The sequence below is a fragment of the Cotesia glomerata genome, linkage group LG7 (genome assembly GCF_020080835.1).
Source record: "Cotesia glomerata isolate CgM1 linkage group LG7, MPM_Cglom_v2.3, whole genome shotgun sequence".
Classification (NCBI taxonomy): domain Eukaryota; kingdom Metazoa; phylum Arthropoda; class Insecta; order Hymenoptera; family Braconidae; genus Cotesia; species Cotesia glomerata.
The window spans coordinates 23,350,696-23,366,130 of NC_058164.1; the positions used below are offsets into that span (position 1 = coordinate 23,350,696).

At 28.8% G+C, this 15,435-nt stretch overlaps 2 protein-coding genes across 7 annotated transcripts in view; one reads left to right on the plus strand and one right to left on the minus strand.

Moving 5' to 3' along the window:
- The first annotated feature begins 531 nt into the window (after positions 1 to 531).
- On the plus strand, positions 532 to 6,226 carry LOC123269352 (spermidine synthase). Its single transcript, XM_044734975.1, has 6 exons — positions 532 to 641; positions 731 to 913; positions 2,761 to 2,881; positions 2,963 to 3,209; positions 5,557 to 5,786; positions 6,043 to 6,226. The coding sequence occupies exons 2-6, from the start codon at positions 783 to 785 to the stop codon at positions 6,187 to 6,189; spliced, it is 876 nt and encodes a 291-aa protein (XP_044590910.1). The 5' UTR covers positions 532 to 641; positions 731 to 782; the 3' UTR covers positions 6,190 to 6,226.
- Positions 6,227 to 9,072: 2,846 nt separating this feature from the next.
- LOC123269346 (talin-2) overlaps positions 9,073 to 15,435 on the minus strand; it is a 53,556-nt gene continuing 47,193 nt past the window's right edge. For 5 of the 6 annotated variants that reach the window (XM_044734966.1, XM_044734964.1, XM_044734962.1 and 2 more), the window contains 2 exons: positions 12,232 to 12,870; positions 9,073 to 10,673 (listed from right to left, as the gene is read on the minus strand). In XM_044734966.1, the coding sequence (XP_044590901.1) occupies positions 9,213 to 10,673; positions 12,232 to 12,870 (2,100 nt within the window). In that variant the 3' untranslated portion in view covers positions 9,073 to 9,212. Of the gene's footprint in view, positions 10,674 to 12,231; positions 12,871 to 14,888; positions 15,365 to 15,435 lie in introns of those variants that run through there. The other variant, XM_044734967.1, reaches the window with a different exon arrangement.

Here is a 15,435-nt window from a genome sequence, read left to right on the forward strand (position 1 = left end):
ATCAAGTTTACGTCAAGGCCTTAATTATTATGTTTCTTCGATAAACTTAGATGACAATCTTCTTGATACTAAAATTAATAATAAGACTTTTTACTTAAGATAAAAATGAATAAATTTAAATAATTCCAAAAAATTTTTTAAAATTTTTATTTCTTCTGGAGTGATAAATAATATTCAAACTACAAAAAAAGAAATAATTAACTAAATTTGACACCAAAATTTACACTAATAAAATTAAAAATTGTTTTAATAATAAATTATAAAAAAATTTTGAAATTTAAACAAGTAATAAATGCAATTTTTTATAAATTTTTGAAAAAGAAGAAATAAAGCAAAGAAATTTTTTAAGAAAATAAATTCGTAAATTTAAACTAAAATCTTATCTAAAAATAATTTTAAAAACACGAGTTTAATATAAAACTCGGCTGTGAGCAATGAATAACAACAAAAAGTAATTATCATTGAATTCACGTGTTCCGCATTTATTAAAATAAAACTTTAAATCTCACAGCGGGAAGGGGAGGAGAAAACAAGCTAGTCGTTAATAAAAACGCGGTGTTGATCGCGAGCTGGTTTTACTTGACTTTACTTATCAGTCAAGTTCATGTTCAGTCTGTCGCGTTAGTTAATAGTTGTTAGCAGTAAGTTATTACATTGAGTTGTTGTCTATTCTGAATTGCGCAGCATCTATAATTTTAATTTAAATAATTATTTTGTTCTCTATAAAAAGTCTGACTTGCTGGTGGTTATTTTTGTACCAAGTTTGATAATAACCGTAAAGTATGGATGCCTTCAAGAAAGGATGGTTCAGTGAGTTCAACGACTTATGGCCTGGTATCAGTGTTTCTTTTGAAGTTACTAAAATTTTGCATCATGAAAAATCACAGTTTCAAGATATTTTGCTAGTTGATACGTAAGTTTATTTTTTATACAAAATTCTAATCTTTTCTATCATTTTTTTATGCTAATAATTAGAGCCGAGATTTTTGCCGAAAATATTAGTCTTGTAAAAAATTTTTTTTAAACAAAATTTCAAAATTTAATTTTATAAAAAAAATGTCTCATAATTTTTTTATACGAGCAATATTTTCACCGTAATTTAAAAAGCTTTCATTATGAATGTTAATTTTGAATCATAAAAAACATTTTTTTTATAAAATTAAATTTTAAACAATTTTTGTTTTATAAATTCTTTAACAAGACGAATATTTTCGCAGTAATATTAAAAATTTAAGATTTATTTTATGATTGCGGCAAAAATTTTGGCTCTACCCACTATATTTAAATTGTATTAACCGTGATATTAATTTTGAAAGTTGATAATGTCTTCTTATAACTACTTTTAGCTCTTCATAAGATTTTAACAAATTTTAATAAATTTCCTTCGGCTGGCAGATAAATTTTTTTTTAATATTTTAAAATGAATTTTGTAATTTTTAATAAGGAAAAAATATAAGCAAAATTTTTAGAATAAATCTGAGAAATTTCCTAAAGCTAAAACAAGTTTTATAAAATTGATATTTCTTCTTTAATAAAAACTAGCAACCCTGCAGTCACTTTGTGACTGCCGTGACTTGTGAATTATAAATAAATAAAATTTTGCTTTATTGAATAATTACTTTTATTAAATTGCACTGTATTTTCTTAACTATTGACGTTTTTAAAGATATAAGCTCATCCCAATGTTACACTCATGAAGAGCTTTCATTTGAGTACCCACATGCATTTTTGATATATTTTTCATATATACATATGTATGTATATATATATATATATATATATATATATATATATATATATATATATATATATATATATATATATATATATGAAAAAATGATGTGGGTACTCAAATGAAAGGTCTCGATGAGAGTAATATTGGGATGAGATTATATCTTTAAAAATGTCAATAGTTCACAAAATATTTGTTAAATCGCACTGTACTTTCTTAAATATTTATGTTTTTAAAGATATAAGCTCATCCCGATGTTACACTCATCAAGAGCTTTCATTTGAGTACCCACATGAATTTTGATATATTTTTCATATATTTATATATATAAATATATAAAATATATGAAAAATTGATGTTGGTACTCAAATGAAAGGTCTCAAGGAGTGTAATGTCGAGGTGAGCTTATTTCTTTAAAAATATCAATAGTTAACAAGGTACAAAGTCATGTCTTAATTATTGACATTTTTCATGATATAAACTCATCCCGATGTTACACTCATCGAGACCTTTCATTTAAGTACCCACATGACATTTTATATATATTTTATATATATGGTATTTGTAAAATATATAAATATATAAAATATATGAAAAATTGATGTGGGTACTCAAATGAAAGGTCTTGATGAGTGTAATGTCGAGGTGAGCTTATATCTTTAAAAATATCATTAGTTGACAAAGTACAATGTCGTGTCTTAATTATTGACATTTTTCATGATATAAACTCATTTCGATGTTACACTTATCGAGACCTTTCCTTTAAGTATCCACATGACATTTAATATATATTTTATATATATGGTATTTGTAAAATATATAAATATATAAAATATATGAAAAATTGATGTGGGTACTCAAATGAAAGGTCTTGATGAGTGTAACATCGGGATGAGCTTATATCTTTAAAAATGCCAATATTTCACAAGATTTCTAAAGGAAATATTAATTTCTTCAAACCAAAACATTATTTTTACGTCAATGATTGCGATCTTAAAAAATAAGATACACGATTTTTTATTCCACAGAAAAGCCCACGGAAGACTATTGGTCCTCGATGGAATAATCCAGTGTTCCGAGAGCGATGAATTTTCATACCAAGAAATGATTTCTTTTTTACCACTCTGCACTCATCCAAATCCCAAAAATGTAAGTGTGTTTTTTTATACTATCAATTATGATTAAGAATAAAAATTAGAAATGAAAATAAATTGATAAATTTCCTTACAGGTTCTGATAGTCGGTGGAGGTGACGGTGGAGTAGCCAGAGAAGTAGTTAAACACCCAGGAGTAGAGCATGTAACTCAGGTAGAAATCGACGGACGTGTTTTGGAATTATCACGTCAATACTTACCTTCTTTAGCCTGTGGGTTGTCGCATCCCAAAGTAACTCTTTACGTTGGTGACGGGTTTGAATTTATGCAGAAACATTCTCAGCAATTCGATGTTATCATTACTGATAGCAGTGATCCTATTGGTAAGATTAATTTATACTTATTGATAAAGTAATAAAAAATACATACTTTTTAATTAAATAATTATTACGTGAATTAAGAACAATTTTATAATTAAAAAATTTTTCAAATCAAATAATTTTTTTTTTTTTACTTTATATTAAATTAATATAATATTATTAATTAACAATTTTTTTTTTTATTTTATATAATTGATATTGCCATTTATAAATTAATTTTATTATAAAAAAATTTGTCAAATTTTTATTAACTAAATTAATTTTTATTTTTTAATTACACAATATTGGGAGTTTAATAGCTTAAATTCACCTGGCATTTCCTGACATACTATAGCTTCAAACGCTAAGATATGATTTTGAAAATTCTAAATTTTTTAAAAAATAATAAACTAATCAACTTTTTTATCTAAAAACCTTATAATAAAAAATTTATTAAAATTTTAGTTTAAAAGAAATATGTTGAAATTAAAAATCGAGTTTATAAAAAAAAGTTTATAATTTTATGTAAAATATTATTTTGTAAGTTTAAAATTTATTTGTAAAGTTTTTATTGAACAACAAAAAAATTAATTTAAAAATTTTTTAAACAAAAATATATATATGGGTGATTTTCTGTAAGAACGTCTTAAATCTGTATAAAATTGTCCGACCAAATTATTTTTGATTTTATTAGAAAAAAAAATTAACAAGGGCTACAAAACTATCAGCTTAATCATAATAAATAAACAGCCAAATTAATTTTTGTTTTTTCGATATTTGTGTGTCTTTTGCCATATAACATGACAGGGGACTGTTTTTTTTTTTTTCAAATTGAGAAAAATCAAGCAAACTATTTCAATGCATTCAACTTTTCAGGTCCTCAATGAATGTTTACATTAATTAGAATAATATTATTATTATTTATTAATTTATTGCTTTATAAGATACAAGGTCCCATAAGCAAGGGGAATAGTATTTACATTAGTTTTATACAATAAAAGAAAATAATTTGCTGCAAAAGTAATAAATACAATCAAAATTTAAAAAAATTTTTATAGCAAAAATTTTTTCTTTTTCTCTTCTTTCTCTTTTTTTTTTTTTTTTTTTTTTTTTAAGTTTAGTTTTGGTGTTAAGCAGCATCAATACAATTATAAATGAATCTACATTCTTTGGAGTTATTACATTTTGTCTCTTCTTTCAAGTACTTGTGTAGCCAGCTTGCACAGCTTCCTGGTGTCATAGTGCGATAAGTTTGCAAGTACGCGGGGCATACAAAGAGGATATGCTCGATATTTTCAGGTTCATTCAGCGTGCAGTTCAAACATATCTTCGTTGGATTAATTTTATTTGATTTGATTATTGACAAGTATGCCTGGTATTTGTTCGCCAGTCTTATTTGTACAATTGTTCTTTTGATAAGCATGGGATGGTTTTCATACAGGTAATCATGCTCGCCAAGGACCATAGTAAGTGGTTTGTATATTCTAAACAGACAGGACGTAGAGTTACAATACTTGGCTACATCTCTCTCTCTAAGCGAGTCTTTATAGCGATTAAAAACCTCCAGCTTTTTGCTTAGAATAATATTAAGACTTATGGATCCAATTTTATAAATAAAAATAGTTGCCAGGGGACTGAGTTTTGAAGTGGCCCAGACACATATTTCCAGCACAAACGGTGCTTTGACACTAAATAAAATGCCGATAAAGCGCTAACAGCCCTATGGTTATTAACTTAAGGCTAGTTAGATCCTTATAAACCTTACAAAAGGTAAAATAACACGCTGGATTTTTTTTTTTTGGCTTTGAACTTCTGGCAGGGGACTGTTCTTAAAATGCCTGGGGCAACTTTGGTTTAATGAATTTAATGAAACAAATTAATTTTCGGTATTTTTTATTGAAGAAGATTGTTAGTTAACGAATTAAGTTTATAAACATTATGGACCAAATTATATATTATGGACGAATAACTTAAAATTTAATCTTAAAGTTTTAATTTTGGGAATGGGACAGCCCAAGGGACTGTTATTTCGGTGGTTTACAAAATTATAGCAAAAAAACCAAAATTAATTTTATTTTAGTTTTCAATGCTCCAAATAGAAATGTTTTTTTACTTTCGTAATAAATTTTTTTTAGTAAGAAAATAACAATTTTTCCAATAAAAAAATGCTCGTGACAGCAAAAAACATCCTTACAGAGAATCACCCATATATTTGTTGTTATAAAGTTAGCTTGTTTTATATTTTTTGATTTAACGGCATCAAATAAATTTAACAGCATATTAATAAGATTTACATAAAAATATGGAAAAAATAATAAAATTTCATGATTTTAATTTTTTTTTATTAATAAAATAACTTTCTTAAATTCAGGACCAGCTGAATGTTTATTCCAAGAATCATATTTCGCGCTTATGAAGACAGCATTGAAACCCGGAGGCCTTGTTTGCAGTCAAGCCGGAACAATTTGGTCTAACGATTTGCAAGTCGAAAAAACATTGGAACACTGCAAGTCAGTTTTTCCAGCCGCTTCCTATGCATACACTTCAGTTCCGACTTATCCCACCGGACAAATTGGTTTCGTGATGGGAAGTTTGAATCCCGTGAGTATTTTTTTTATTTTTTTATTTAAGGTAAAAGACCCAGTTATTGACACTTGCAATTTTATTCTAATTAAAAAAATAAAATGTTTTCAAAAAACCAATTATCTTAAAATTAAAAATTCAAAAATTATATTTATTTATTTATTAGTCAATTTGTTTTATTTAATTTAAATAAATTTTCAAGTGTCAATAACTGGGTCTTTTACCTTACAATTTTACAAATTTTTTTACTAATAATTCAAAATTTTTAATTTAGAACACAAAATTTGGAGAACCAGTTAAAGTATTCACAGAAAATGAATTAGATGAAATGAAGCTTAAATACTACGATGATAAAATCCACAGGTCGTCGTTTGTGCTTCCTAGATTTGCTGCTAAAGCAATTAAAAATTTAGTCAAGTAAATTAATTTAGAGATTAATAAAAAATTTATTAACGTTATTTCTTTTTATTGACAATTTTATAAGATATAATATAATATAATAATATATGATTAATGGTAAAATTTTTTATAATAAAAATATATATAAGTAATAAAAAAATTGAAATGAAACATTCCAGAAATAATTGTTTAATTATAAGACATCTGATAATTAAAAAATTTTTTTTTAATTTTTAATAAATTATTAAAAAAAATTATTTTGTAAAATTATTTTTTTATTTTCTAAATAATTAATTTATTTGAAAAATTAAAAAAATTATCGGATGTCTTTTAATTTTATAATGTTTAATTATTTTATAATTATATTTATATAATTTAAGGCTTATTTGGCTGTTGTATTACAAGTTATTAATAATTAATAATAAAATTGTTAAAAATATAATTGTGCTTGTAAATAAAATTTTTTGTTCATAATAGCTATATATTTAAATATTTTGACACAATGGCACTCTCAAATCTAAATTTTAAAGAAATAATTAGCTTAAAAAAAATAATAAATTCAATTCCTGTGCATTTTATTCATAAGATTAAAATTTTCATTTTTTGGCAGCTCTTTTAAGAAAAATATTATTTGGTGAATATTTTGATTACTTTTATAAATATATTAAAATTATTGATTTTTTTTTCGTAAAAAAAATATTCAATTGCACATTTGTCATTTTTTTTTTGAGCTGGTGTTTTAAAAAATGCTTTTGTGGTTTTTCAGTCAAAAAAAATTTTTTTTCCAAATAATTTAATTATAAATTAACCGGTAAAAAATATTTTTTTTTTTAAATAAAAAATGAGATTCTGCGAGGAGCAACAATTATTTATAATTGAAGAAATTATTTATAATTTTAATTAATTAATTAAAAAGAAAAAATAGTTAGTAAAAGAAAAAATAGTTAATACAAGAGAAATAAGCAAATAAAAATAAAAATAAACCATGAAGCAATTAATCCTGCTGTTAATCATGGTTAGAAAATTAATATAAAATAAAATGATATGTTGCTTCTCTTGTTAATGTCTCGCGTTAACGAACTTAAAATTATAAATAAAAGAAATTAATTATAAGTTAATTGCTGATTCAAAAAATCAATTAATATTAATAAAAAAATAAATGATTTTTTTAATTCAAATTTTTCCCGCTTTTCTGCGCTTGCGCTCGCGCAGATTTTAGAAGTATTATTATTATAATTATAACAATGGCGGTTCGGAATCGGTAACGGTCGGTCAAAAATTTACGCGGTCAATTAATTAACTGATTAATTAATTAATTAATAATTAAATTAATTAATTAATTAATACCGCGTTAAATTATGCGAATTTGTAATTGACTTTTCAATAATTATTAATTTCTTCTTGATTATTTTAATAGTTAAAATTTAGTTTTTATCTAAAAGTTTAATTGACATTTATTTATATTTAATATTTAAATATATATATATTTATACTTTTATATATTCATTTAATAAAATATACAATTAAAAGGCAATTTGTTACTAAAGGCTAGTTCCGAAAGCACATCTATTTTTCAGAATCTAAGGACACTTGAATATCTAGAACATCAAATGGTAAGTCTAAGGAAGTCCTTCAGGAGGTTCAATCGCTGTCAGGAAAATTACATGTTAAAATAATGAAATGACTGATGGAATTATTTTTTAACTTAAGTTTGATAATTAATTTTAATTGATTTAATTCTAGGTGAAGTTTATTCGGCAACTCGTTGGAATTTCACTGGTAATGTATAACCTTAAATATTTATAAATATTTTCCGCGCACTAGTCGCCATTTTGTCAATAGACGCCATTTTACTAAAGTGAAAAAAATTTATTTTTAATCAAGAAAATTAATTTGAGAACTTTAAATATTTTTAATCAAGTCAATTTTTGAGTCTCAAAACTTAATTGAGTAAATTTTAGCTTAAATTTTTTTTTTTTTTTATAAAATTTTTATAATTAATAAATCATTTAAAAAATCGGTAATTGTTTACAAGTGAGATCCACCCTATTTTTGGGCCAATCTAGGTGAAAAATTAACATTTTTTAATTTTTTTTATTCTGCTTGTTTTAACGGCGCATTCATGATAAAAATTATCGTGAAAGAAAAAAATAAAGATTTCGATAGTTTTTTTGCCTTCAAAAGTTGGAAAAAATTTTGGCTCTCATGTTTTTGGATAAAATTTCTATTTTATCTTTTTTTGAAAAAAAAAAATAACAAAAAAACGAACAATTTAAAAAAAAAGTTGAATATCCCAATTTTGTAAAAAATTTATAAATTTTTTTGAAAATTTGATAAAATTATGACTACTTTTTTTTTCAATTGTTCATTTTTTATGTATTTTTCGAAAAAAAAGCTATCAATAAAATCAAATAAAAATTTCGTTCAAAAAAATGAAAATTAAAATGGTTGACCCCACTTGTAAATGAGGAGCTGATTTTCAAAAGGGTATCTTTTCGTATTTTAAAAGAGCAGTTTTTTGAACTTTTAAATATTAATTACTTCGAGAATTATGAAGATTTCTAAATGAAAATCGAATTGTAGCTTCATAACCGATAGCACTTTATAGCTAAATTAAAGAAGTTCAATAAAAATATTTATAATTGAAGAAAACCAGCTTTTTGTCTCGATCAATGAAAAATGAAAAGATACCCTTTTGAAACTCAACTCCTCAAATATTTACCGAATTTTTATAACCAATAAAATGTTATAAAAAAAAAATTTTTTTTTAATTTTTACCTGTAGAATTTTTTTATTAAATTTTTTTCATTATAATTTAATTATTAAAAAAATAAAAAAAAAATCTTCGTATATTAAAAATTCAGTATAATTTTAAAATCAAAAATTATTGAAATCATTTTCAAGCTAATTAAATTTTTAAACTTCCACATAAAATCACTAATGAAAATATTTTTCTGCAAAAAAAATGCAATAAAAAAAAGTGCTCAAATTTTCCTTGACAATAATAGAACCTCCCAAAATTGTGCGTAAACCCTACCCTTAACCCTACTTATCATCAAACCTAAAAGACTTAGTACTAGACTCCTGATGCTTGGACATCTTCATCGTAACAGTTTTCTTCTCAATGATCTTCTGAGTCATAGAATGCTTAGTACTCTTATGTTCCACACTACCATTATCAAACCCTCCTCTAAAACTAGTCAAATCACTCCCCGAATTAAACTCTCTCTGCTCAACAGTTTCATAATTCTCATAGTTCTCATAATTAGTCTTAGGACTGAACACCTTGGTAGTAGTCGTGTTTTCAATCTTACCCCCCGGAAGAACCTTGCTCTCAATATTCTTAAAAGTTTGACTCTGCGCAATCGGTTGCTGGAATCTCATTCCGTCAGTTTGAGACTTGAAGGTGCTCATATGTCCGGAGTACCTTCCCGAATTGGGTTCATAGTACTCCGGAGACTTGCTATAAAGCGGCTGCGGGGAAGTGTCAATGAACTTTCTGTTCAACATTGGCGACTTGGCCGTAGCAATTTGAGAGGTAGCTGGCGGAAAAGGGCCCTCTAGTGGCAAAGATTCGTAGCTAAGAACATCGCGTTCCTGGTTGATCTTCCGCTCGATGGAGCTGTACTGAGCTGGTGAATCCGCGGAGGAATTGATCGTCGAGTAGTCACTGTACTTCCCCCTGGAGTCCAAAGAGCCGTAGTGACTCTCCGGCAAGGATTTGTACGAGTCCTTCATCTTCCTCTCTAACGTCGACTGCGTGGAGTTGACCTTCTCGGGACTCACCAGGTTCTGGCGGTCGTTGATGATCTGGGAGATCTGATTCCCCCTAGAAGAGTCTCTTTCGTACCTCGAATAGTAGCTCTCGTAGCCGCTTTGGTCAGCGTCGTTCTCAGTATCAGAAAAGTCAGGTTTGTTCTTATATTTCGCTTGACGAATCGCCGTGAGTCGGCCACGAGCTTCCTCGAGTTCCTTTTCAATCCTCAGAACCTCTGACCTTGCGTTTATCTCCTGAGCGATTCCTCCAACCATTCTTTTGTTCAAAACAAGCGACCTTTCTTCCTCTTGCTGGATTGCTTGTTGGGCAGCTCTTACTAGATTGTCGGTAGCGCGCTTCACTGCATTACCGGCCGCTTGGAGACGCTTGGTGCTTTCGCTGTCGGGGTCTGCTTTTACTTTGCAGGCAACCAGCAATTGCGCTGTGCTACTGGCGACTTGCTTTGCACTGGAGATCAATTTTTCTTCGCTGCTCACGCCCTGGACTAAAGCGTTTGCGGATTCTACTAAACTGTGGGTTGCAGCGGCTACTAAACGAGCCGCGGAGATTAAGCCTTCTGACCATTGTCCGTCGTCGGAAGATGTCAGAGGAGTTCGCGATACTTTTCCTGTTGTTATTAATTCTCGTTGCGCGGCGCTAGCGGCTTTTATTAGCGCTGATGTTGCAGCCGCGATTGATTTTGCGGCTTCTAGGATCATTTCGTCGAAGTTCATGTCCTCGCTGGTTTCCTAAAAAATTTTTATAACAATTTTGGTGAAAATTTATGCCAAGATACTACAGAACCTCGCTCATGAAAAAAAAAGTTTTTTTCCACCCAGACTACAAAATATTTTTAGATCCAATATCTGTTTTTTAATATAAAAAGATTTTTTTAAATGTTTTTTTCTATTTCGCGGTTTTTTATTTTAGGAGAATAAATTTAACGTCCTTTTACAAAATCATATTACATATAAAAGAAAAATTAGAAAAATGGTTGACCCTAAAGGCCATCCCTGCAATTTCCCGCTAATTTCATATTTAAGCACTCAAAATCGCGCTTACTACGTTTTTGAGCTCTTCGAGCTCAAAAAAATAATTTCCGTGTCTTTTTGAGCTCTCCGAGCTCAAAAACTGGTATTTTCCGTTTGTTTACATTGTTGAAAAGTTGCGCTGATTTATAATTTATTGAAAAATTACCAAGCTGTATTACAATTGATATCATAATTTGGATGCATCCTTGGGTACGAAAAAAGTTGCTCCAATGGGATTTACGAAATTAAAAATTCAATTTTTCAACGATTTAATTAATAATTAATTCAATTTTGTTTAATTGAATTATTAAGATAAATTAAATTTTCTTAAATTTAATCTATATTATTGAGAGAAAAAGAAAAATTTTGTTTCCAGGATAGTCATATGATAAAATCGGTTTTTTTAGTGAAATTTAGTGTCATTGTAAAGGTCTTGACTTGAATTTGTGCCTTTTCAAGGTTTCATAACATTCTTAGAGATAGTTAATTTATTATAAGTATTTAGGCTGCATTCGAAAATGCTCTATCTCTAGATGCATAATTGAGAGATAACCTTTTATCTTGTGAAATATTAACATTTTTAAAGATATAAGCTCATCCCGATGTTACAATCATCGAGACCTTTCGTTTGAGTACCCACATCAATTTTTCATATATTTTATATATTTATACATATGAATAAATGAAAAATATATCAAAATGCATGTGGGTACTCAAATGAAAGCTCTTGATGAGTGTAACATTAGGATGAGCTTATATCTTAAAAAATGTCAATATTTAAGAAAGTACAGTGCAATTTAACAAAAGTAATTATTTAATAAAGCAAAATTTTAATTTTTTATAGCTCACAAGTCCCAGCAGTCACATAGTGACTGCAAGGTTGCTAGTTATAATTAATTCGATTTTTCTTAATTCAATTATAATTGATAAATTAATAATTATTAATTTATTAATTATACTAAAAAAGATCCACAGTATTATAAACACATTTGTATCTGTGTCAAATGAGCTTAAGTCAAAACTTTGAAATTCTCTACACAGGAATACCCGTTTTTTTACTGGAGGGAAAAAAACTTTTTTTTCAGCGTAATTTTTCGAGGTTCTACTGTAATAATAATCTTACTTATTAATGATGAAAATTCTGACCACCTTATTAATATGTTTGATTCCTGGTCGATTTTTAATTAACAACCAAGAATATCAAACATATCTTAAGGTAATTCAGCCTGCAATTTAATTGATTATATAAATCAACAAAAAATGAATATAAAATTACCTGGATACTTCTTCTAGGCCGTAGACTGGCCAATTTCTTAGCAGCAGCATCAATACTAGCTGCAGCTCCTAAAAGTTCATTTTCAGCAATGACAGTCGGATCGTCAGGATCAACCCAATCAGCTCCTTTGAGTAGTTCCGCAACAGCCACTAATTCAGTGACACTCTGAGCAATTTTCCTCGAAATAATCGGCAGCGCATGCTTAGCATCGCCAGTTCTAGAAGCAATCTGCAAAATCGCTTGCAATAATTCCCGGTAATTCATCGCGACGTCATGACCTGCTTGAAGAGTCCGATCTCTAAGATCCGGAGTTTCAGCACACTGATAAGCGGCTGACTTGCAAATCACCAACATGTCGCTGATAGATTTACGGCCCATGTTTGCAGCAGCTATTATGTCATCCTGCTTGCAGCTGTTGCCTGCAGCGACTGCTTTTGCGGTTGAAATTGTGATGCTTTTGGTGCATCGGACCAAATCTTCCGGCGTAACATTCGGTCGTTGGAAGTCTGGAGTGTTTAGAGCCCGAATTTCCTGGCCAATTGCTTCAATAGTCGACTCTAGGGCTCGGGTTCCTCTGGTGTGCTCGTCCTCGACCGCCTTTACCGTTTTCAGCAATGACGTCACGTTGGTCACCATCACCTGTTGATAAAGTAGATGTTAGTTCCCCTTTTTGATACTTCTTTACCGACATTTAATAGCTTTGTGGTTAATTGGTACTCAAGCCCTGAAAGAAGCGTTAATTTAAATTGTTAATCAATTATCTGTGGACAATTAGTGACGTCTAGGGGAATTTTATTACTGTGATTGTTGTAATTCATTGTGAAAGGATCAACTGGGTCTGTTAGTTACGATCCTGAGCCAATACTTCGGGTTAGGAACACAACAATCTAGAAATGAGTACATACCTAACCACTTCCGTACAAAGGTTCTAATTCTAGAGGGATTATAGAGCATTGTTGGTTTTCGATGGTTTTATTTATGCAAATGACGTACAAATGTTTGATATGTATGGCTTTTGTAGAAAAAATTCATTTATCGCAAGTATTTTAATATAAATTGGCGTTTTGTGGTCGAAAAAATCGTTGTTTAGGGCTGTTGAAAGAATTTAGAGACACGATTTCTTTAAAACAAATCAACCGATTCAAAAGTTTGCTACGAAAATCGAAAAAACTTGTCAAGATTGAAAACGTGATAAATTTTGGAATTGATCGGTCTAGTAGTTTCAAAGTTATCCATACTGAGAGAAAAATCTTCTCTGAACTAGGTTAATCTGGTTAAATAGCATCACCACTATTTAATTGAAGTTCTTGTACCTAAAATTATTATTTTGAACACATGATTACCTAATTATTTTTAGTTAAATATGCGCTCAATAATAATCTTGATTAACTTTAATTCAAAAAATAGAAAAAATAATTTGGACAGCCCAAACCGGGAATCGAACCCGGTTTATTCGGCTGCGCATTATGAGCTCTACCAGTTAAGCTATCTAAAACATCATCCGTAACTACTTTTCAGCCATTTAATAATTTTTTGTTTAAGGTTGTTCACTCGGGACATATAGTTTATGCTATTTCTTTCCTTTTCACTCGCTAGTACTGCCTTTCTCACGAGTTATCTCTTATTTGCTTTTATTAATGGTTATTTCTGTTTAACTAGCCAGTTTATTAACAATTTAAAAAAATACTACATGGTCAAAATTTTCAAAATTTCTTTGGATTATTTTAAGGTAGTCCTACCGTTACCACAAGAGTCAAATCCCAAGACCTAACTTTATTTGATTAATGTAGTAGATTTCCCTATACTAAATCGCGTTGGAGAAAGAGAGACAGAGATAAATTTTGAATGTTTTTCATTAACAAATATCCTCATTCTACAATATAAAATTGATGATTGAATTGAAGTTAGTTTAGTATCGAAAATCTCGAAAATCTCGAAATAATGGTTACTGATTCCTTATTGGTAAGGATTAAAGCGCGCGCGTATGCGCGCAATTTGAATTCCTAGTATTCTCTGAAACCATACTGATTGTTATTAAATATGTTCTAGATGTTATTTTCTCTCGTTGTCTTAATTTTTATAAGAATCTGAACGTCCACTTATATGAAATAAAATAAAGTCTGTGACTTTCCATAAGGATCAATGGTAAAGGCAAAAATATGTAAATATTAATATTTTTTTTTTTAGTTCTCGGTAGGCCTCCAAAAATTTAAGTGGTTAATTAAGATATTCCAAGTTTTATCAAATTCTGAACGTCAATTCTAAAACCGGTAGTACTACCTTAAGTATATTATTCTAACAGGTCTCAGTTTTTTGAAACGATCTTAAAATCCTTTCAATGCAATAACCATTAATATTTATGATTTTCTTACTCTCCACCCAAACTGTCTGTGCTAAAATGTTATTTTTAATTACAATTATCTTATTTCTGGTATGGTCAATTGATTTCAAATTTCAACAGCACATGTAATGCGGATTCTATTACCCATATTTTAAATTTCGAAAACTTCTTAAAATTTTGCATTTATGACCGAACTACCTTCACACGATAATAGACAAATATTTATTAAAATATAGTCCATATTACTTTTTATCAATAGTTACTTAAACTAATGCGTAGTTCGAGTAACTAAAAAAAAATTTAGAAAACTATATTATATACTTGTAACGTTATAATTCAGCTAACTATGCACTGTTCTCAGTGCAGGAATATAAGTTGAAAATATTTGATTCAGATTTTATCGCGAAAGTTATAAACTGCTCGATCCGGTTCAAAATTAACCAGAAGCAAGTTCTGCTAAGTAATTTTCATTTCTGCTAACCACAAGGGAATCGGCTGATTGGTTAAAGTGTTATCGTGTATCGAAATACTCTCCTGGGGATGAAAAGAGCTCTAAAATATTTAATCGGGATAGAACTGAAAATTTTGGAAACACCGGATAGTAATTAAAAGGGCGAAATTCTACATGAGCAGCAGAAGATCAGACGTGCGTTGCTTAGGCTGATTGGTCTCTGATGAAGATCGGAGGCGCATGAGTTCCTCTTCTTGATCGGAGACAATCCACTCAGATTCAGAGCCAGCAGTGTCGCTCGCCAATGGAAAAATCTGTTGGTGCAGCTGCCGCTCAACTACCTGATAGCAGCCAATTGGCCAAAAATCCGTCGTTTCAAAATCAAAGTCCACCGTTACTTACTTTTTAAACA